Source organism: Salmo salar, chromosome 11 (genome assembly GCF_965601325.2).
Source record: "Salmo salar chromosome 11, fSalSal1, whole genome shotgun sequence".
NCBI classification, from domain to species: domain Eukaryota; kingdom Metazoa; phylum Chordata; class Actinopteri; order Salmoniformes; family Salmonidae; genus Salmo; species Salmo salar.
The window spans coordinates 72,847,849-72,871,295 of NC_138301.1; the positions used below are offsets into that span (position 1 = coordinate 72,847,849).

The 23,447-nt window shown below is 46.1% G+C and overlaps 1 protein-coding gene across 1 annotated transcript in view; it reads left to right on the forward strand.

Moving 5' to 3' along the window:
• The window catches only part of LOC106591035 (asc-type amino acid transporter 1), a 62,690-nt gene that overhangs the window by 31,540 nt on the left and 7,703 nt on the right, over positions 1-23,447 (forward strand). Inside the window, exons 4-10 of the mRNA XM_014182208.3 lie at positions 610-735; positions 8,066-8,219; positions 10,003-10,126; positions 17,579-17,682; positions 18,322-18,418; positions 20,543-20,692; positions 22,100-22,277. Coding sequence (XP_014037683.1) covers positions 610-735; positions 8,066-8,219; positions 10,003-10,126; positions 17,579-17,682; positions 18,322-18,418; positions 20,543-20,692; positions 22,100-22,277 — 933 coding nt within the window. The remainder of the gene's footprint in view (positions 1-609; positions 736-8,065; positions 8,220-10,002; positions 10,127-17,578; positions 17,683-18,321; positions 18,419-20,542; positions 20,693-22,099; positions 22,278-23,447) is intronic.

Here is a 23,447-nt window from a genome sequence, read left to right on the forward strand (position 1 = left end):
GGGACAAAATAACAGGGTTGACTTTAAAATGAGGGACTGAATAACAGGGTTGACTTTAAAATGAGGGACTGAATAACAGGGTTGACCTGAACATGAGGGACTAAATAACAGGGTTGACCCTAAAATGAGGGACAGACGTAAATTAATCACTAATGAAAGAACTAATAATATTCAGAAATCAGTTTGTAGAAGCAACAAAATAACTCTGGCTTTACAATGATGGTGAAACTTAGAGACGTTTTTGGGGATAAATTGGTTAAAATCCTCCTAGAAATTACAGAGAGTCACAACGCTGAATGTTTTAGCAAGTCCTTCTTAATATTAATGTGTAGTCCCCTCTCTCTCTCTGTTCCAGTGTTCCTGGGTTAGAGTGTACATGTGTAGTCCCCTCTCTCTGTTCCAGTGTTTCTGGGTTAGAGTGTACATGTGGAGTCCTCTCTCTCTCTGTTCCAGTGTTCCTGGGTTAGAGTGTACATGTGTAGTCCTCTCTCTCTCTCTGTTCCAGTGTTCCTGGGTTAGAGTGTACATGTGTAGTCCCCTCTCTCTCTCTGTTCCAGTGTTCCTGGGTTAGAGTGTAAATGTGTAGTCCTCTCTCTCTCTCTGTTCCAGTGTTCCTGACGTGGGTAAATTGTTCCAGCGTGCGCTGGGCCACCAGGATCCAGGATGTGTTCACGGTGGCCAAGCTGCTGGCCCTGGGACTCATCATAGTGGTGGGACTGGTGCAGATCTGCAGAGGTGAGGACACACACACACACACACACACACACACACACACACACACACACACACACACACACACACACACACACACACACACACACACACACACACACACACACACACACACACACACAAACACACAGTTCCGTTGCCACATCATTCACATATCTGAAGTCATCAGTTATGTTTAACCAGCGTTTCCCCCAACTTCCCCCTAGGGGGTGCACCTTTTGGTCGTCGTCCCCCCACACACCCACACTACACAGCTGATTCAACTGGTGAACAAGCGAATCAAAAGCCGATAACAAATCTAACGAGACACCGGGACGGCGCAGTCAGTAATGATTACTGATGCTTTACCCTGGTCTCCTGAAACGTATCGTGGCTCGCATGTCATATTACAGGGGATAGAGACACAAACACTACCTGTACCATTACATTCAATTCAGACAGCCCTTCCCTATGGTTAATTCAGACAGCCCTTCCCTATGGTTAATTCAGACAGCCCTTCCCTATGGTTAATTCAGATAGCCCTTCCCTATGGTTAATTCAGACAGCCAGTGTCCTGCTGCAGCCCTTCCCTATGGTTAATTCAGACAGCCCTTCCCTATGGTTAATTCAGACAGCCCTTCCCTATGGTTAATTCAGATAGCCCTTCCCTATGGTTAATTCAGACAGCCAGTGTCCTGCTGCAGCCCTTCCCTATGTTTCATTCAGACAGCCCTTCCCTATGGTTAATTCAGACAGCCCGTCCCTATGGTTAATTCAGACAGCCGGTCCCTATGGTCAATTCAGACAGCCCTTCCCTATGGTTCATTCAGACAGCCAGTGTTCGACTGTAGGGCCCGTCCCTATGGTTAACAAAATGCATCAAAAAGGGCAAAGAAAATAAGTGTTTTGGGTTGAAAAGTATTTTAAAACGTCTTTTTCTCACTGGCTGGGAGGTTTCGTCTGGTTGGAGGTTGGGGACACACAGAGGTTGGGGACACACAGAGGTTGTGGACACACAGAGGTTGGGGACACACAGAGGTTGGGGACACAGAGGTTGGAGACACGGGGACACACAGAGGTTGGGGACACGTGGACAGACACAGAGGTTGGGGACACGTGGACACACAGAGGTTGGGGACACGTGGACAGACACAGAGGTTGGGGACACACAGAGGTTGGGGACACGTGGACACACAGAGGTTGGGGACACGTGGACACACAGAGGTTGGGGACACGTGGACACACAGAGGTTGGGGACACGTGGACACACAGAGGTTGGGGACACGTGGACACACAGAGGTTGGGGACACGTGGACACACAGAGAGGTTGGGGACACGTGGACACACACAGAGGTTGGGGACACGTGGACACACACAGAGGTTGGGGACACGTGGACACACACAGAGGTTGGGGACACGTGGACACACACAGAGGTTGGGGACACGTGGACACACACAGAGGTTGGGGACACGTGGACACACACAGAGGTTGGGGACACGTGGACACACACAGAGGTTGGGGACACGTGGACACACACAGAGGTTGGGGACACGTGGACACACAGAGGTTGGGGACACGTGGACACACACAGAGGTTGGGGACACGTGGACACACACAGAGGTTGGGCACACGTGGACACACACAGAGGTTGGGGACACGTGGACACACACAGAGGTTGGGCACACGTGGACACACAGAGGTTGGGGACACGTGGACACACAGAGGTTGGGGACACGTGGACACACAGAGGTTGGGGACACGTGGACACACAGAGGTTGGGGACACGTGGACACACAGAGGTTGGGGACACGTGGACACACAGAGAGGTTGGGGACACGTGGACACACACAGAGGTTGGGGACACGTGGACACACACAGAGGTTGGGGACACGTGGACACACACAGAGGTTGGGGACACGTGGACACACACAGAGGTTGGGGACACGTGGACACACACAGAGGTTGGGGACACGTGGACACACACAGAGGTTGGGGACACGTGGACACACACAGAGGTTGGGGACACGTGGACACACACAGAGGTTGGGGACACGTGGACACACAGAGGTTGGGGACACGTGGACACACAGAGGTTGGGGACACGTGGACACACACAGAGGTTGGGGACACGTGGACACACACAGAGGTTGGGCACACGTGGACACACACAGAGGTTGGGCACACGTGGACACACACAGAGGTTGGGGACACGTGGACACACACAGAGGTTGGGCACACGTGGACACACACAGAGGTTGGGCACACGTGGACACACACAGAGGTTGGGCACACGTGGACACACACAGAGGTTGGGCACACGTGGACACACACAGAGGTTGGGCACACGTGGACACACACAGAGGTTGGGCACACGTGGACACACACAGAGGTTGGGCACACGTGGACACACACAGAGGTTGGGGACACATGGACACACACAGAGGTTGGGGACACATGGACACACACAGAGGTTGTGACACGTGTAATTTAACCCCTCTGATAAACTAGAGTTAAACATTCGTAAAGTCTTCACTTTTAACCCCAAAAGGAAATCTTAGAGTCACAAATAGAGTCGCTTTTGTTCTCACTTGCCAACTGCTCCCTGTAATTGTCTGTCTCTGAATCCCAGGATAAATGTGAGTTTCAACTGCTTCTGGGTAGCAGCTCCTCGCCCATACCGATTACAGTCGCTAACCTCAGGTCACGTGACAGGGGTCAGGAAATGAATAGTCTCTGCTGCCACCTGGTGGACGTGTCTCTAGACACGACCACAGATGGTACACAGCGAGACCAGATATTTCACCGGATGTATAGATGTGAAGCGTTTTGGTTGGCGTTTCCGTTCACTACCAAATATGGTGATGAGAGGAAGACCAGTGGCTGGCATTTTGGGGAGAAGAAAATGGCGTGGAGATGGATTTTGGTTGAAATTCTGTACGTTTTCTAATTGATGAAACGTTTGATCTCAATACATTTTTTTATTTTTTTTTTGGTTTCCAAAACTCTAGTCTATTACGAACAGAGTGGACTAAGTTTTGTAGACTTTACTCTTTGTCAAAGTAAAAAAAAAAAAATGTGTTCTTCAGAAAGAGTGCAAAGGGCGAATCGAGTTATTTCACACGTTCACTTCACAAAGTAGGCGTTCCCTTAATAGAAATATGCAAATACATGCTAGAATGCACCAATAGAACCCTCTCTAGCTCGTTCTTGGCTCTGCCCACTATGATTCATTTACTCCCATTGGAAACAACAGGCTGTGGTCTATCTTGGGTTAGTTATAAAACATCTTTGATGCTACTGTTTCAGACAACCTGAATCACAGAGACTCTCACTAACCCCTGGTGTGGATGACTTACCAGAGTCATTTCATTTCAGTCATTTAGCAGACACTCTTATCCAGAGCGACTTACAGTAGTGAATGCATACATTTCATACATTTGATTTCATGCTTATTTATTATTATTTTTATTTTTTTCGTACTGTGCCCCCATGGGAATCGAACCCACAACCCTGGCGTTGCAAACACCATGCTCTACCAACTGAGCCACAGGGAAGGCTAGAGTCCAGGGCAGTTCAGCTGAGACTCCGTATTGGACCAGACCAAGTAGCTTATCAATGTTCAAATGGTTAAACAAAACTATATTATACAACAGACAGATCTGATCCTGTCCAAAAAGAAAACCAAAAATACATCCGATATGAATCCTGCCACGTCAGGAGGCTTCCCTCAATCAGTTTCTCAGATCAATAATCACCTGGGAGTAAACACTCCCTTAACAACCCTTCCTTTGCTCCCTCCTGCTCCCTCCTGCTCCTGGCCTGGTGGCTACTGCCTCGTAGAGGTGGGAGATGAGACTCCTGGCCTGGTGGCTGCTGCCTCGTAGAGGTGGGAGATGAGACTCCTGGCCTGGTGGCTGCTGCCTCGTAGAGGTGGGAGATGAGACTCCTGGCCTGGTGGCTGCTGCCTCGTAGAGGTGGGAGATGAAACTCCTGGCCCGGTGGTTGCTGCCTCGTAGAGGTGGGAGATGAGACTCCTGGCCCGGTGGCTGCTGCCTCGTAGAGGTGGGAGATGAGACTCCTGGCCTGGTGGCTGCTGCCTCGTAGAGGTGGGAGATGAGACTCCTGGCCTGATGGCTGCTGCCTCGTAGAGGTGGGAGATGAGACTCCTGGCCTGGCGGCTGCTGCCTCGTAGAGGTGGGAGATGAAAAGGGGAAATTGACTGTCTAACTGTTTTGCTAACCCTAACACTATCATACAGTCACTAGGACCTGTCCAGTGGAGAGAGGCAGGCAGAGAGAGGCAGGCGGAGAGGCAGTTGCAGAGAGAGGCAGTTGCAGAGAGAGGCAGTTGCAGAGAGAGGCAGACGGAGAGAGGCAGTCAGAGACGCAGGCGGAGAGATGCAGTCGGAGAGAGAGGCAGAGAGAGGCAGTTGCAGAGAGAGGCAGAGAGAGGCAGTTGCAGAGAGAGGCAGAGAGAGGCAGTTGCAGAGGCAGAGAGAGGCAGTTGCAGAGGCAGAGAGAGGCAGAGAGAGGCAGTTGCAGGCAGAGAGAGGCACTCAGAGAAGCAGATAGGGAGGCAGACAGAGGAACAGAGAGGAAGACAGAGACCGTTTAGCCTTGTTCACACTAGCAGTTTGAACTGACTCAAATCATATTCTTTTTGCATATCCGATTTGAATCTGATCTTTTCCCTGCAGTCTGAACAGCCAAAAATTACATGGAATCAGAAATTTCAAGCCACATTCATAATGGTTTGAAATCAGATACAAATCTGATTCCTGGCCGTGCGACTTTAATCTGAACGATCAAATCTGATTCCTGGCCGTGCGACTTTACTCTGAATGATCAAATCTGATTCCTGGCCGTGCGACTTTTATCTGAACGATCAAATCTGATTCCTGGCCGTGCAACTTTTATCTGAACGATCAAATCTGATTCCTGGCCGTGCGACTTTTATCTGAACGATCAAATCAGATTTTATTTTTTTTGCCCTCAAGTGGTTTTTAAGATTGTTAACTTATCAATTGCTTGTTAGTCTGTTAACAGTTTGACAAGAACACATGGTAGCTAACTCGCTTGTTAATTGTTTACAAACAAATGAGTGAATGTGTGGTAGCAAACTAAACGGCTAGCTAGATAGCTAGTTGACTGTTGCGGTTTGCCCCCCTCCCCCCCCCCCCCCCCCCCCCCCAAAAACAAAAGGACCTGTTTTTAAAAGTTCTTACACCGTGTGAATTGTGAATGTGCAAAGCAACTGGGAAAATGACGACAGTCTGAACACACACACACAGATCTGATTTCGGTCACTTTGTAACTTACTGTTTAGACGGTAGTCAGTATTCCGAAACGGATTTGAAAAACCAAACTGATTTGAGCACTAAAACAAGTAGTGTGAACAAGGCTTTAAGAGAAGGAGTGTTCGTAGATCTCAATCAAACATACTGTAACGGCCGTCGTTGTGAAGAGACCAAGGTGCGGCGTGGAATTTGTTTATCTTTGTAATTTCATGGAAAAAAAATTAACACTTTACAAATAAACAAAAGACAGCCAAACAGTTCTGTCAGGTAAGATATACTAAACAGAAATGAACTACCCACAAAACCCAAAGGAAAACAGGCTACCTAAGTATGGCTCCCAATCAGAGACAACAATGTACAGCTGTCCCTGCTTGAGAGCCATACCAGGCCAAAACAAAGAAATACAAAACATATAGAAAAAAGGACATAAAATTCCCACCCTAGTCACATCCTGGCCTAACCAAAATAGAGAATAAAACCCTCTCTATGGCCAGGGCGTGACACATACAGACATTGGACCTCATCCGGTTTGGGCTGGATTTTAGGCAGCCAGAGAAGCAGCGTTTGTGACCTGACTGTGTATCCCAGGAGCAGTGCTGTTGTCTCAGCTAATCTTCCAGACTGACGTTGGAAAGAATTTGTAGAAACCAGAGAGACAAAGTGTGAGCCGAACGTGCTCCCCTTTAAACATCACATCAGTCCAACTGTGTGATCTGTCTGCCGTTAAACACGGTGTGATCTGTCTGCCGTTAAACACGGTGTGATCTGTCTGCCGTTAAACACGGTGTGATCTGTCTGCCGTTAAACACGGTGTGATCTGTCTGCCGTTAAACACGGTGTGATCTGTCTGCCGTTAAACACGGTGTGATCTGTCTGCCGTTTAACACGGTGTGATCTGTCTGCCGTTAAACACGGTGTGATCTGTCTGCCGTTAAACACGGTGTGATCTGTCTGCCATTAAACACGGTGTGATCTGTCTGCCATTAAACACGGTGTGATCTGTCTGCTGTTAAACACGGTGTGATCTGTCTGCCATTAAACACGGTGTGATCTGTCTGCCATTAAACACGGTGTGATCTGTCTGCCATTAAACACAGTGTGATCTGTCTGCCATTAAACACAGGGTGATCAGGAACTGGTCTGTCTGCCATTAAACACGGTGTGATCAGGAAGTGGTCTGTCTGCCATTAAACACGGTGTGATCAGGAAGTGGTCTGTCTGCCATTAAACACGGTGTGATCAGGAAGTGGTCTGTCTGCCATTAAACACGGTGTGATCAGGAAGTGGTCTGTCTGCCATTAAACACGTTGTGATCAGGAAGTGGTCTGTCTGCCATTAAACATGGTGTGATCAGGAAGTGGTCTGTCTGGATAGGAATCATGTCCCAGATTGTAACGAGCACCTGGATACTGGAGGTCTCAGTCTGGTCACATGATGGGAATCACTACTGTAGTTGCTGTCACAACTCTTTCATCCTATTGGAATGAAGGGGACGACAGCATTCATTACCACATTACACTGTGCTGATGACTGAGGGCTGGCGATGATGGTGTGTGCGTGTCAGTAAAATCTTAATCACAGCTCTCTCTCTCTCTCTCCCTCCCTCCCTCCTCCCACCCTCCCCTCCCTCCCTCCCTCCCTCCCTCCCTCCCTCCCCCCTCCCTCCCTCCCTCCCCCCTCCCCCCTCCCTCCCTTTCTCCCTCCCTCCCTCCCTCCCTTCCTCTCTCCCCCCTCCCTCCCTCCCTCTCTCCCACCCTCCCACCCCTCTCCCTCCCTCCCACCCTCCCTCCCTCTCTCCCTCCCTCTCTCCCTCCTTCCCCTCCCACCCACCCTCCCTCCCTCCCCTCTCTCCCTCCCTCCCTCCCCACCCTCCCCTCTCTCCCTCCCTCCCCTCCCACCCTCCCTCCCTCCCCTCTCTCCCTCCCACCCTCCCTCCCTCCCTCCCTCCCACCCTCCCTCCCACCCTCTCACCCTCCCTCCCCTCCCTCCCACCCTCCCTCCTTCCCTCCCCTCCCTCCCTCCCTCCCCTCTCTCTCTCCCTCCCTCCCACCCACCAGGTCACTATGATGCTCTGAGACCCAGCCAGGCGTTTGAGTTCACACGGGACCCGTCTGTGGGGCAGATAGCTCTGGCTTTCCTCCAGGCCTCCTTTGCCTTCAGCGGCTGGAACTTCCTGAACTACGTCACTGAGGAGGTGGTCGAGCCACGCAAGTAAGAATAGACCTCTAGATGTAGGCTGCGTCCCAATTTAATCAGGATAGAGCTCTAGACCTCTAGATTCAGGCTACGTCCCAATTTAATCAGGATAGACCTCTAGATTCAGGCTACGTCCCAATTTAATCAGGATAGACCTCTAGACCTCTAGATTCAGGCTACGTCCCAATTTAATCAGGATAGACCTCTAGATTCAGGCTACGTCCCAATTTAATCAGGATAGACCTCTAGATTCAGGCTAGGTCCCAATTTAATCAGGATAGACCTCTAGATTCAGGCTACGTCCCAATTTAATCAGGATAGACATCTAGATTCAGGCTATGTCCCAATTTAATCAGGATAGACCTCTAGATTCAGGCTACGTCCCAATTTAATCAGGATAGTACTCTAGATTCAGGCTACGTCCCAATTTAATCAGGATAGACCTCTAGATTTAGGCTACAAACCAATTGTTAACCCTTCTAACAAAGTGTGCACTTGCACACTCCCTGTCATGAATTTCAAAGCATTGGTCTGCTCTAAACATTAGCCGTAGGGAATTTTCCAAGTGCACACTTCAGGAGGAGGGTGGAGAATCGGAGCGCAATGAACTGTGTCCTCATAGCACCACCTAGTGGTGGAAAGTGGAAGAGCACCTGTTGTCATCCAGTAATATATTGACTTTACGTGTTTTCATGTTGCAGCTGTTATTCATGCAGCTGTTATTCATGTTGCACCTTATTGCCTTCAATGCTCAAATTATATTCATTAACTTTACTGTCTCACTGCTGTCTAACGAGTTGACTGTCTCACTGCTGTCTAACGAGTTGACTGTCTCACTGCTGTCTAATGGGCTGACTGTCTCACTGCTGTCTAATGAGTTGACTGTCTCACTGCTGTCGAATGGGTTGACCGTCTCACTGTTGACTGTCTCACTGATGACTACTGAGTTGACTGTCTCACTGCTGTCTAATGAATTGACTGTGTCACTGCTGTCTAATGAGTTGACTGTCTCACTGCTGCCGAATGGGTTGAGTGTCTCACTGTTGACTGTCTCACTGTTGTCTAATGAGTTGACTGTCTCACTGCTGTCTAATGAGTTGACTGTCTCACTGCTGTCTAATGAGTTGACTGTCTCACTGCTGTCTAATGAGTTGACTGTGTCACTGCTGTCTAATGAGTTGACTGTCTCACTGCTGCCGAATGGGTTGAGTGTCTCACTGTTGACTGTCTCACTGCTGTCTAATGAGTTGACTGTCTCACTGCTGTCTAATGAGTTGACTGTCTCACTGCTGTCTAATGAGTTGACTGTCTCACTGCTGTCGAATGGGTTGACTGTCTCACTGTTGACTGTCTCACTGCTGTCTAATGAGTTGACTGTCTCACTGCTGTCTAATGAGTTGACTGTCTCACTGCTGTCTAACGAGTTGACTGTCTCACTGCTGTCTAACGAGTTGACTGTCTCACTGCTGTCTAATGAGTTGACTGTGTCACTGCTGTCTAACCTCAGGAACCTGCCCCCAGCCATCCACATATTACTATAATATATTATTACAGTACTATATTACTGTAACATAATGTACTCTTTTACAGGAACCTGGTATATTACTGTAAAATATGTCTCTTATCTCAGGAACCTGCCCCGGGCTATCTACATATTACTGTAATATAATGTACTGTTTTACAGGAACCTACTGTAATATAATGTACTGTTTTACAGGAACCAGGCTATATACATTTCCATTCCCCTGGTGACGTTAATCTACAGTCTGACTGACATATTAACTATCTATCTATACAGGAACCTGCCCCGGGCTATCTACATATCCATTCCCCTGGTGACGTTAGTTTACACTCTGACTAACATCGCATACTTCTCCTCCATGACCCCCGAAGAGCTGTTGGCATCCAACGCCGTGGCCGTGGTGAGAATTCATCTAGAAATAAAATAACAGCAAAAGTAATAACACTTAATAATAAAGTCATAATAAATACACAATGAGTAACGATAACATGGTTATATACAGGAAGTACCAGGTAATAACATGGCTATATACAGGAAGTACCAGGTAATAACATGGCTATATACAGGAAGTACCAGGTAATAACATGGCTTTATACAGGAAGTACCAGTTAATAACATGGCTATATACAGGAAGTACCAGGTCATAACATGGCTATATACAGGAAGTACCAGGTTATAACATGGCTTTATACAGGAAGTTCCAGGTAATAACATGGCTTTATACAGGAAGTACCAGGTAATAACATGGCTATATACAGGAAGTACCAGGTAATAACATGGCTATATACAGGAAGTACCAGGTCATAACATGGCTATATACAGGAAGTACCAGGTCATAACATGGCTATATACAGGAAGTACCAGGTCATAACATGGCTATATACAGGAAATAACATGGCTATATACAGGAAGTACCAGGTAATAACATGGCTATATACAGGGAGTACCAGGTAATAACATGGCTATATACAGGAAGTACCAGGTAATAACATGGGTATATACCGGAAGTACCAGGTAATAACATGGCTATATACAGGAAGTACTAGGTAATAACATGGCTATATACAGGAAGAATATGATACGTATACGTGTGACTAGACAACAGGATAGATAGTAGACAGTAACAGCAGTATACTGTAGGTAGGGGTAAAGGATAGATAATAGACAGTAACAGCAGTATACTGTAGGTAGGGGTAAAGGATAGATAATAGACAGTAACAGCAGTATACTGTAGGTAGGGCTAAAGGATAGATAATAGACAGTAAAAGCAGTATACTGCAGGTAGGGGTAAAGGATAGATCATAGACAGTAACAGCAGTATACTGTAGGTAAGGGTAAAGGATAGATAATAGACAGTAACAGCAGTATACTGTAGGTAGCGGTAAAGGATAGATAATAGACAGAAACAGCAGTATACTGTAGGTAGGGGTAAAGGATAGATAATAGACAGTAACAGCAGTATACTGTAGGTAGGGGTAAAGGATAGATAATAGACAGTAACAGCAGTATACTGTAGGTAGGGGTAAAGGATAGATAATAGACAGTAACAGCAGTATACTGTAATAGTCTGGGTAGCTATTGATCAACTATCTAACTAACTATTTATCAGTCTGATGGCTTGAAGGGAGAAGCTGTTCAGGGTCCTGTTGGTTCCAGACCTGGTGCTTTGGTATCGCTTGCCGTGCGGCAGCAGAGAAAACAGTCTATGACTATAGGGTGGCTGGAGTTTTTGGTAATTTTTAGGGCCTTCCTGTGACACCGTCTGATATAGAGGTCCTGGATGGCAGGAAGCTTGGCCCCAGTGATGTACTGGGCCGTACGCACTACCCTCTGTAGCGCCTTACGGTCGGAGGCCGAGCTGTTGCAATACCAGGCGGTGATGCAACCAGTCAGGATGCTCTCGATGGTGCAGATGTAAAACCTTTTGAGGATTTGAGGACCCATGCCAAATCTTTTCAGTCTCCTGAAGGGGGAATAGGCATTGTCGTGCCCTCTTCATGACTGTCTTGATGTGTTTGGACCATGATAGTTTGTTGGTGATGTAGACAACAAGGAACTTGAAGCTCTCAACCTGCTCCACTACAGCCCCGTTGGTGAGAATGGGGGCGTGCTTGGTCCTCCTTTTCCTGTAGTCCACAATCATCTCCTTTGTCTTGATCACATTGAGGGAGATGTTGTTGTCCTGGCACCACACTGCCAGGTCTCTGACCTTCTCCCTATAGGCTGTCTCATCGTTGTCGGTGATCAGGCCTACCGCTGTTGTGTCGTCAGCAAACTTAATGATGGTGTTGGAGTCGTGCTTGGCCACGCAGTCGTGAGTGAACAGGGAGTACAGGAGGGGACTAAGCACGCACCCCTGAGGGGCCCCAGTGTTGAGGATCAGCGTGGCGGATGTGTTATTACCTACCCTTACCACCTGGAGGCGGCCCGTCAGGAAGTCCAGGATCCAGTTTCAGAGGGAGGTGTTTAGTCCCAGGGGTCCATAGCTTAGTGATGAGCTTTGTGGGCCCTATGGTGTTGAACGCTGAGCTGTAGTCAATGAACAGCATTTTCACGTAGGTGTTCCTTTTGTCCAGGTGGGAAAGGGTAGTGTTGTTATGTTTTGTGTTTTTTGTGGACACCAGGAAGAGAAGCTGCTGCTGCTGTAAAAGCTAATGAGGATCCATAATAAACACCAGGAAGAGAAGCTACTGCTGCTTCTGTTAAAGCTAATGAGGATCCATAATAAACACCAGGAAGAGAAGCTACTGCTGCTGCTGTAAAAGCTAATGAGGATCCATAATAAACACCAGGAAGAGAAGCTGCTGCTGCTTCTGGAAAAGCTAATGAGGATCCGTAATAAACACCAGGAAGAGAAGCTGCTGCTTCTGTAAAAGCTAATGAGGATCCATAATAAACACCAGGAAGAGAAGCTACTGCTTCTGTAAAAGCTAATGAGGATCCGTAATAAACACCAGGAAGAGAAGCTGCTTCTGTTAAAGCTAATGAGGATCCATAATAAACACCAGGAAGAGAAGCTGCTGCTGTTAAAGCTAATGAGGATCCATAATAAACACCAGGAAGAGAAGCTGCTGCTTCTGTTAAAGCTAATGAGGATCCATAATAAACACCAGGAAGAGAAGCTGCTGCTGCTTCTGTTAAAGCTAATGAGGATCCATAATAAACACCAGGAAGAGAAGCTACTGCTGCTTCTGTTAAAGCTAATGAGGATCCGTAATAAACACCAGGAAGAGAAGCTTCTGCTGCTTCTGTTAAAGCTAATGAGGATCCATAATAAACACCAGGAAGAGAAGCTGCTGCTGCTTCTGTTAAGGCTAAGGAGGATCCATAATAAACACCAGGAAGAGAAGCTACTGCTTCTGTAAAAGCTAATGAGGATCCGTAATAAACACCAGGAAGAGAAGCTGCTTCTGTTAAAGCTAATGAGGATCCATAATAAACACCAGGAAGAGAAGCTGCTGCTGTTAAAGCTAATGAGGATCCATAATAAACACCAGGAAGAGAAGCTGCTGCTGCTGCTGTAAAAGCTAATGAGGATCCATAATAAACACCAGGAAGAGAAGCTGCTGCTGCTTCTGTAAAAGCTAATGAGGATCCGTAATAAACACCAGGAAGAGAAGCTGCTGCTTCTGTAAAAGCTAATGAGGATCCATAATAAACACCAGGAAGAGAAGCTACTGCTTCTGTAAAAGCTAATGAGGATCCGTAATAAACACCAGGAAGAGAAGCTGCTTCTGTTAAAGCTAATGAGGATCCATAATAAACACCAGGAAGAGAAGCTGCTGCTGTTAAAGCTAATGAGGATCCATAATAAACACCAGGAAGAGAAGCTGCTGCTTCTGTTAAAGCTAATGAGGATCCATAATAAACACCAGGAAGAGAAGCTGCTGCTGCTTCTGTTAAAGCTAATGAGGATCCATAATAAACACCAGGAAGAGAAGCTACTGCTTCTGTAAAAGCTAATGAGGATCCATAATAAACACCAGGAAGAGAAGCTGCTGCTGCTTCTGTTAAAGCTAATGAGGATCCATAATAAACACCAGGAAGAGAAGCTGCTGCTGTTAAAGCTAATGAGGATCCATAATAAACACCAGGAAGATAAGATACTGCTGCTTCTGTTAAAGCTAATGAGGATCCATAATAAACACCAGGAAGAGAAGCTGCTGCTGCTTCTGTTAAGGCTAAGGAGGATCCATAATAAACACCAGGAAGAGAAGCTACTGCTTCTGTAAAAGCTAATGAGTATCCGTAATAAACACCAGGAAGAGAAGCTGCTTCTGTTAAAGCTAATGAGGATCCATAATAAACACCAGGAAGAGAAGCTGCTGCTGTTAAAGCTAATGAGGATCCATAATAAACACCAGGAAGAGAAGCTACTGCTGCTGCTGTAAAAGCTAATGAGGATCCATAATAAACACCAGGAAGAGAAGCTGCTGCTGCTTCTGTAAAAGCTAATGAGGATCCATAATAAACACCAGGAAGAGAAGCTGCTGCTTCTGTAAAAGCTAATGAGGATCCATAATAAACACCAGGAAGAGAAGCTACTGCTTCTGTAAAAGCTAATGAGGATCCGTAATAAACACCAGGAAGAGAAGCTGCTTCTGTTAAAGCTAATGAGGATCCATAATAAACACCAGGAAGAGAAGCTGCTGCTGTTAAAGCTAATGAGGATCCATAATAAACACCAGGAAGAGAAGCTGCTGCTTCTGTTAAAGCTAATGAGGATCCATTATAAACACCAGGAAGAGAAGCTGCTGCTGCTTCTGTAAAAGCTAATGAGGATCCATAATAAACACCAGGAAGAGAAGCTACTGCTGCTTCTGTTAAAGCTAATGATGATCCATAATAAACACCAGGAAGAGAAGCTACTGCTGCTTCTGTTAAAGCTAATGAGAATCCATAATAAAATCCAGTAAGAGAAGCTGTTGCTGCTTCTGTTAAAGCTAATGAGGATCCATAATAAACACCAGGAAGAGAAGCTACTGCTGCTTCTGTTAAAGCTAATGAGGATCCATAATAAAATCCAGTAAGAGAAGCTGTTGCTGCTTCTGTTAAAGCTAATGAGGATCCATAATAAACACCAGGAAGAGAAGGTTCTGCTGCTTCTGTTAAAGCTAATGAGGATCCATAATAAACACCAGGAAGAGAAGCTACTGCTGCTTCTGTTAAAGCTAATGAGGATCCATAATAAACACCAGGAAGAGAAGCTGCTGCTGCTTCTATTAAGTCTAAGGAGGATCCATAATAAACACCAGGAAGAGAAGCTACTGCTTCTGTAAAAGCTAATGAGGATCCGTAATAAACACCAGGAAGAGAAGCTGCTTCTGTTAAAGCTAATGAGGATCCATAATAAACACCAGGAAGAGAAGCTACTGCTGCTGCTGTAAAAGCTAATGAGGATCCATAATAAACACCAGGAAGAGAAGCTGCTGCTGCTTCTGTAAAAGCTAATGAGGATCCGTAATAAACACCAGGAAGAGAAGCTGCTGCTTCTGTAAAAGCTAATGAGGATCCATAATAAACACCAGGAAGAGAAGCTACTGCTTCTGTAAAAGCTAATGAGGATCCGTAATATACACCAGGAAGAGAAGCTGCTTCTGTTAAAGCAAATGAGGATCCATAATAAACACCAGGAAGAGAAGCTGCTGCTGTTAAAGCTAATGAGGATCCATAATAAACACCAGGAAGAGAAGCTGCTGCTTCTGTTAAAGCTAATGAGGATCCATAATAAACACCAGGAAGAGAAGCTGCTGCTGCTTCTGTTAAAGCTAATGAGGATCCATAATAAACACCAGGAAGAGAAGCTACTGCTTCTGTAAAAGCTAATGAGGATCCATAATAAACACCAGGAAGAGAAGCTGCTGCTGCTTCTGTTAAAGCTAATGAGGATCCATAATAAACACCAGGAAGAGTAGCTGCTGCTGTTAAAGCTAATGAGGATCCATAATAAACACCAGGAAGAGAAGATACTGCTGCTTCTGTTAAAGCTAATGAGGATCCATAATAAACACCAGGAAGAGAAGCTGCTGCTGCTTCTGTTAAGGCTAAGGAGGATCCATAATAAACACCAGGAAGAGAAGCTACTGCTTCTGTAAAAGCTAATGAGGATCCGTAATAAACACCAGGAAGAGAAGCTGCTTCTGTTAAAGCTAATGAGGATCCATAATAAACACCAGGAAGAGAAGCTGCTGCTGTTAAAGCTAATGAGGATCCATAATAAACACCAGGAAGAGAAGCTACTGCTGCTGCTGTAAAAGCTAATGAGGATCCATAATAAACACCAGGAAGAGAAGCTGCTGCTGCTTCTGTAAAAGCTAATGAGGATCCATAATAAACACCAGGAAGAGAAGCTGCTGCTTCTGTAAAAGCTAATGAGGATCCATAATAAACACCAGGAAGAGAAGCTACTGCTTCTGTAAAAGCTAATGAGGATCCGTAATAAACACCAGGAAGAGAAGCTGCTTCTGTTAAAGCTAATGAGGATCCATAATAAACACCAGGATGAGAAGCTGCTGCTTCTGTTAAAGCTAATGAGGATCCATAATAAACACCAGGAAGAGAAGCTGCTGCGGCTTCTGTTAAAGCTAATGAGGAGCCATAATAAACACCAGGAAGAGAAGCTGCTGCTTCTGTTAAAGCTAATGAGGATCCATAATAAACACCAGGAAGAGAAGCTGCTGCTGTTAAAGCTAATGAGGATCCATAATAAACACCAGGAAGAGAAGCTGCTGCTTCTGTTAAAGCTAATGAGGATCCATAATAAACACCAGGAAGAGAAGCTGCTGCTGCTTCTGTTAAAGCTAATGAGGAGCCATAATAAACAGCAGGAAGAGAAGCTGCTGCTTCTGTAAAAGCTAATGAGGATCCATAATAAACACCAGGAAGAGAAGCTACTGCTTCTGTAAAAGCTAATGAGGATCCGTAATAAACACCAGGAAGAGAAGCTGCTTCTGTTAAAGCTAATGAGGATCCATAATAAACACCAGGATGAGAAGCTGCTGCTTCTGTTAAAGCTAATGAGGATCCATAATAAACACCAGGAAGAGAAGCTGCTGCGGCTTCTGTTAAAGCTAATGAGGAGCCATAATAAACACCAGGAAGAGAAGCTGCTGCTTCTGTTAAAGCTAATGAGGATCCATAATAAACACCAGGAAGAGAAGCTGCTGCTGTTAAAGCTAATGAGGATCCATAATAAACACCAGGAAGAGAAGCTGCTGCTTCTGTTAAAGCTAATGAGGATCCATAATAAACACCAGGAAGAGAAGCTGCTGCTGCTTCTGTTAAAGCTAATGAGGAGCCATAATAAACAGCAGGAAGAGAAGCTGCTGCTTCTGTAAAAGCTAATGAGGATCCATAATAAACACCAGGAAGAGAAGCTACTGCTTCTGTAAAAGCTAATGAGGATCCATAATAAACACCAGGAAGAGAAGCTTCTGCTGCTTCTGTTAAAGGTAATGAGGATCCATAATAAACACCAGGAAGAGAAGCTGCTGCTGTTAAAGCTAATGAGGATCCATAATAAACACCAGGAAGAGAAGCTACTGCTGCTTCTGTTAAAGCTAATGAGGATCCATAATAAACACCAGGAAGAGAAGCTGCTGCTGCTTCTGTTAAAGCTAATGAGGATCCATAATAAACACCAGGAAGAGAAGCTACTGCTTCTGTTAAAGCTAATGAGGATTCATAATAAACACTAGGAAGAGAAGCTGCTGCTGCTTCTGTTAACGCTAATGAGAATCCATAATAAACAAATAAAATGTTGTTATGTGATTTTTGTGTGGTTATTTAACAGTTAACTATCTGTGGTTGTTTTAAAAGTTGTTTTAATGATTGTTGAATGTTTTTTTTACAGACATTTGGTGAGAAGTTGCTGGGTGTTTTTTCCTGGGTGATGCCTATCTCTGTAGCTCTGTCGACATTCGGAGGAATCAACGGCTACCTCTTCACTTCTTCCAGGTACTCATAGTCTCATAATATATATAGTCAGTGGTTCTCATAACCTCATAACCGTTATTGTCCTGTACTCATAGTCTCATAATACAATGGGGGGAAAATTTATTTGATCCCCTGCTGATTTTGTACGTTTGCCCACTGACAAAGAAATGTAGGTTTATTTGAACAGTGAGAGACAGAATAACAACAAAAAAATCCTGAAAAACGCATGTCAAAAAATGTTATATACTGATTTGCATTTTAATGAGGGATCAAATACTTTTTCCCCCCACTGTATATAGTCAGTGGTTCTCCTAACCTCTCCTCGGGGGGGGACCGCCTCACCAGGAAACGTCCACGTTATTGTCCTGTACCAACAGAGCTGATTCACTTTATCAAGGACTTGCTGATGCTCTAGTTCTGGAATAGATTAAAACACATGGAACAACACATGGAATAACACATGGAACTACACAGACACTGTAACCTAAAGCAATATACAGTCCACTTCATTCATAACCCCAAATCAATATACAGTCCACTTCATTCATAGCGTATCTGTGGTGTGTTGCTAGCATCACCCTCCAACCAACTGCAAACACACCAAACGCTATTGTCCCTTTTTCTATTGTCCCTTTTTCTATTGTCCCTTTTTCTCCTCAGGTTGTGTTTCTCTGGAGCCAGAGAGGGTCACCTGCCTTACCTGTTGGCCATGATCCACCTGAAAAACTGCACCCCTATTCCCGCTCTACTAGTCTGTGTAAGTTACTGCACCCCTATTCCCGCTCTGCTAGTCTGTGTAAATTACTGCACCCCTATTCCCACTCTACTAGTCAGTGTAAATTACTGCACCCCTATTCCCACTCTACTAGTCTGTGTAAGTTACTGCACCCCTATTCCCACTCTGCTAGTCTGTGTAAATTACTGCACCCCTATTCCCTCTCTGCTAGTCTGTGTAAGTTACTGCACCCCTATTCCCACTCTGCTAGTCTGTGTAAATTACTGCACCCCTATTCCCACTCTGCTAGTCTGTGTAAATTACTGCACCCCTTTTCCCACTCTGCTAGTCTGTGTAAATTACTGCACCCCTATTCCCACTCTGCTAGTCTGTGTAAATTACTGCACCCCTATTCCCACTCTGCTAGTCTGTGTAAATTACTGCACCCCTATTCCCTCTCTGCTAGTCTGTGTAAGTTACTGCACCCCTATTCCCGCTCTGCTAGTCTGTGTAAATTACTGCACCCCTATTCCCACTCTGCTAGTCTGTGTAAATTACTGCACCCCTATTCCCACTCTGCTAGTCTGTGTAAATTACTGCACCCCTATTCCTTCTCTGCTAGTCTGTGTAAATTACTGCACCCCTATTCCCGCTCTGCTAGTCTGTGTAAATTACTGCACCCCTATTCCCTCTCTGCTAGTCTGTGTAAATTACTGCACCCCTATTCCCGCTCTGCTAGTCTGTGTAAATTACTGCACAACTATTCCCACTCTGCTAGTCTGTGTAAATTACTGCACCCCTACTCCCACTCTGCTAGTCTGTGTAAATTACTGCACCCCTATTCCTTCTCTGCTAGTCTGTGTAAATTACTGCACCCCTATTCCCGCTCTGCTAGTCTGTGTAAATTACTGCACCCCTATTCCCTCTCTGCTAGTCTGTGTAAATTTCTGCACCCCTATTCCCGCTCTGCTAGTCTGTGTAAATTACTGCACCCCTATTCCCACTCTGCTAGTCTGTGAAAGTTACTGCACACCTATTCCCACTCTGCTAGTCTGTGTACATTACTGTGCTACCCATTCTTGCCTGCATTTTCCCACAATTCCACAGCCCCAAACCCCAGGGCTGCACTAGTTCCTATAGCCCCAAACCCCAGGGCTGTGCTAGTTCCTATAGCCCCAAACCCCAGGGCTGCTCTAGTTCCTATAGCCCCAAACCCCAGGGCTGCACTAGTTCCTATAGCCCCAAACCCCAGGGCTGCGCTAGTTCCTACAGCCCCAAACCCCAGGGCTGCTCTAGTTCCTATAGCCCCAAACCCCAGGGCTGCTCTAGTTCCTATAGCCCCAAACCCCAGGGCTGCGCTAGTTCCTATAGCCCCAAACCCCAGGGCTGCGCTAGTTCCTATAGCCCCAAACCCCAGGCTGCACTAGTTCCTATAGCCCCAAACCCCAGGGCTGTGCTAGTTCCTATAGCCCCAAACCCCAGGGCTGCACTAGTTCCTATAGCCCCAAACCCCAGGGCTGTGCTAGTTATTATAGCCCCAAACCCCAGGGCTGCACTAGTTCCTATAGCCCCAAACCCCAGGGTTGCGCTAGTTCCTATAGCCCCAAACCCCAGGGCTGCTCTAGTTCCTATAGCCCCAAACCCCAGGGCTGCTCTAGTTCCTATAGCCCCAAACCCCAGGGCTGCGCTAGTTCCTATAGCCCCAAACCCCAGGGCTGCGCTAGTTCCTATAGCCCCCACCCCAGGCTGCACTAGTTCCTATAGCCCCAAACCCCAGGGCTGTGCTAGTTCCTATAGCCCCAAACCCCAGGGCTGCACTAGTTCCTATAGCCCCAAACCCCAGGGCTGTGCTAGTTATTATAGCCCCAAACCCCAGGGCTGCACTAGTTCCTATAGCCCCAAACCCCAGGGCTGCACTAGCCCCAAACCCCAGGGCTGCTCTAGTTCCTATAGCCCCAAACCCCAGGGCTGCTCTAGTTCCTATAGCCCCAAACCCCAGGGCTGCACTAGCCCCAAACCCCAGGGCTTCACTAGCCCCAAACCCCAGGGCTGCACTAGCCCCAAACCCCAGGGCTGTGCTATATAGCTTTGTGTATAATGTTATAGTCTCCCAAAGTGTATGTTACGTCTATATTCATTGACCTCTGTTTCCCTCCTCCTCCACAGTGCGGAGCCACCATAGTGATCCTGTGTATCGGAGAGACTCACAACCTGATCAACTATGTCTCCTTTATTAACTTCCTGTCCTATGGAGTGACCATCGCTGGCCTGCTGTACTATCGCTGGAAGAGACCCAACCTGCTACGACCCATCAAGGTACAGCAGGCCTATATCTGGTGCTACTATATCTGGGAACTATTTACTAGTGCACACCGTAACCAGGAAATGAACTGTTGTTCTATTATTGAGTGGGGAAACCAGGAAATGAACTGTCATTCTATTACTGAGAGGGAAACCAGGAAATGAACTGGTCATTCTATTATTGAGTGGGGAAACCAGGAAATGAACTGTCATTCTATTACTGAGAGGGAAACCAGGAAATGAACTGGTCATTCTATTATTGAGTGGGGAAACCAGGAAATGAACTGGTCATTCTATTATTGAGTGGGGAAACCAGGAAATGAACTGGTCATTCTATTACTGAGAGGGGAAACCAGGAAATGAAATGGTCATTCTATTATTGAGTGGGGAAACCAGGAAATGAACTGGTCATTCTATTACTGAATGGGAAACCAGGAAATGAACTGGTCATTCTATTACTGATGGGAAACCAGGAAATGGACTGTCATTCTATTACTGAGTGGGAAACCAGGAAATTAACTGGTCAATCTGTTACTGAATGGGAAACCAGGAAATGAACTGGTCATTCTATTACTGAATGGGAAACCAGGAAATGAACTGGTCATTCTATTACTGAGAGGGAAACCAGGAAATGAACTGGTCATTCTATTACTGAGTGGGAAACCAGGAAATTAACTGGTCAATCTATTACTGAGAGGGAAACCAGGAAATGAACTGGTCATTCTATTACTGAATGGGAAACCAGGAAATGAACTGGTCATTCTATTACTGAGTGGGAAACCAGGAAATGAACTGGTCATACTATTACTGAGAGGGAAACCAGGAAATGAACTGGTCTTTCTATTACTGAGTGGGAAACCAGGAAATGAACTGGTCATTCTATTACTGCGAGGGAAACCAGGAAATGAACTGGACATTCTATTACTGAGAGGGAAACCAGGAAATGAACTGGTCATTCTATTACTGAGTGGGAAACCAGGAAATGAACTGGTCATTCTATTACTGAGAGGGAAACCAGGAAATGAACTGGTCATTCTATTACTGAATGGGAAACCAGGAAATGAACTGGTCATTCTATTACTGAGAGGGAAACCAGGAAATGAACTGGTCATTCTATTACTGAGTGGGAAACCAGGAAATGAACTGGTCATTCTATTACTGAATGGGAAACCAGGAAATGAACTGGTCATTCTATTACTGAATGGGAAACCAGGAAATGAACTGGTCATTCTATTACTGAGAGGGAAACCAGGAAATGAACTGGTCATTCTATTACTGATGGGAAACCGGACGTTGTGCTGTGGTGTATTACGATTGGATTTTTATCTCTTCCTCCCTTCCCCCCATCGTCCCTCGTCTCTCCCCCTCCCTCTATCCTCTCCCCCATTACCCTTCACTCCTCTCCTCCCCATCTCCCTTCAGGTGAGTGTGTTGGTCCCAATCAGTTACCTGGTGTTCTGGGCGGTGCTGCTGGGGTTCAGCCTGTACTCGGAGCCCGTGGTGTGTGGCATGGGGATCGTCATCATGCTCACCGGGGTACCCGTCTACTTCGTGGGAGTCCACTGGAAGAACAAACCTAGATGTGTCTACAGGGTCGTTGGTGAGTGACTCCTCCACTCCTTGTATTGCATGGCCATGTAGGTCACCAGACGCTCTTATTCAGAGCAAACTTACAGTCATTCAACTAAGGGAGGTAAGACAACCACAGTCACAGTCATGCTGCCGTCTCTGCGTCGACACTGATAAGGCAGCAGAGTGACATGCTGCCGTCTCTGCGTCGACACTGATAAGGCAGCAGAGTGACATGCTGCCGTCTCTGCGTCGACACTGATATGGCAGCAGAGTGACATGCTGCCGTCTCTGCATCGACACCGATATGGCAGCAGAGTGACATGCTGCCGTCTCTGTATCGACACCGATAAGGCAGCAGAGTGACATGCTGCCGTCTCTGCGTCGACACCGATAAGGCAGCAGAATGACATGCTGCCGTCTCTGCATCGACACCGATAAGGCAGCAGAATGATTGTCTGCCGTCTCTGTATCGACACTGATAAGGCAGCAGAGTGACATGCTGCCGTCTCTGTATCGACACTGATAAGGCAGCAGAGTGACATGCTGCCGTCTCTGTATCGACACTGATAAGGCAGCAGAGTGACATGCTGCCGTCTGCAGAATATGTGTCTGTCACGAGAATTTTCCATCCCAATGATAATAACTAACAATTATTAAAGCTTTGACTAATTCCCGAGGTTTGTAAGACCCTGGGTTTAATAATAATTAGGCAAAGACTCAGGTTATGCAAAAGGTTCGTACAGTTTATTCACGAGAACGTTCTAAAGTCCATTTTATAACTCACTCCCTACTTACGCACATACATACACACGAACAGTAGGTAGATTGTATCCTTCCCCATGGTGCTCACCACTGTTTATCAATACCAAACTGGCAGTTCCATTCCCCTGAGATTAGAGGAACCTTGAAAGGACTCCCTGTCCTATCGTAAGTTTCTCAGAGTTCTAGCCAGGTTCAGGTCATACACAGTTGAATTGTTCTCGGTATTTTCTTAGTCACACACACACACATTTCTACTTGTCTCGACCAAACCTTTTTAGACTGAAGTTTATCATTCTAAATGTTACAGAATCGAATGATTACTAATAGTTACGTTTGTCTAATTATTCATTATATATGTTACATAATGTCATAATTACGTTTCAGGGTGGAATTGTTTAGTCATTACCTTTAAGCATATAAATTCCCTTATCAGTGT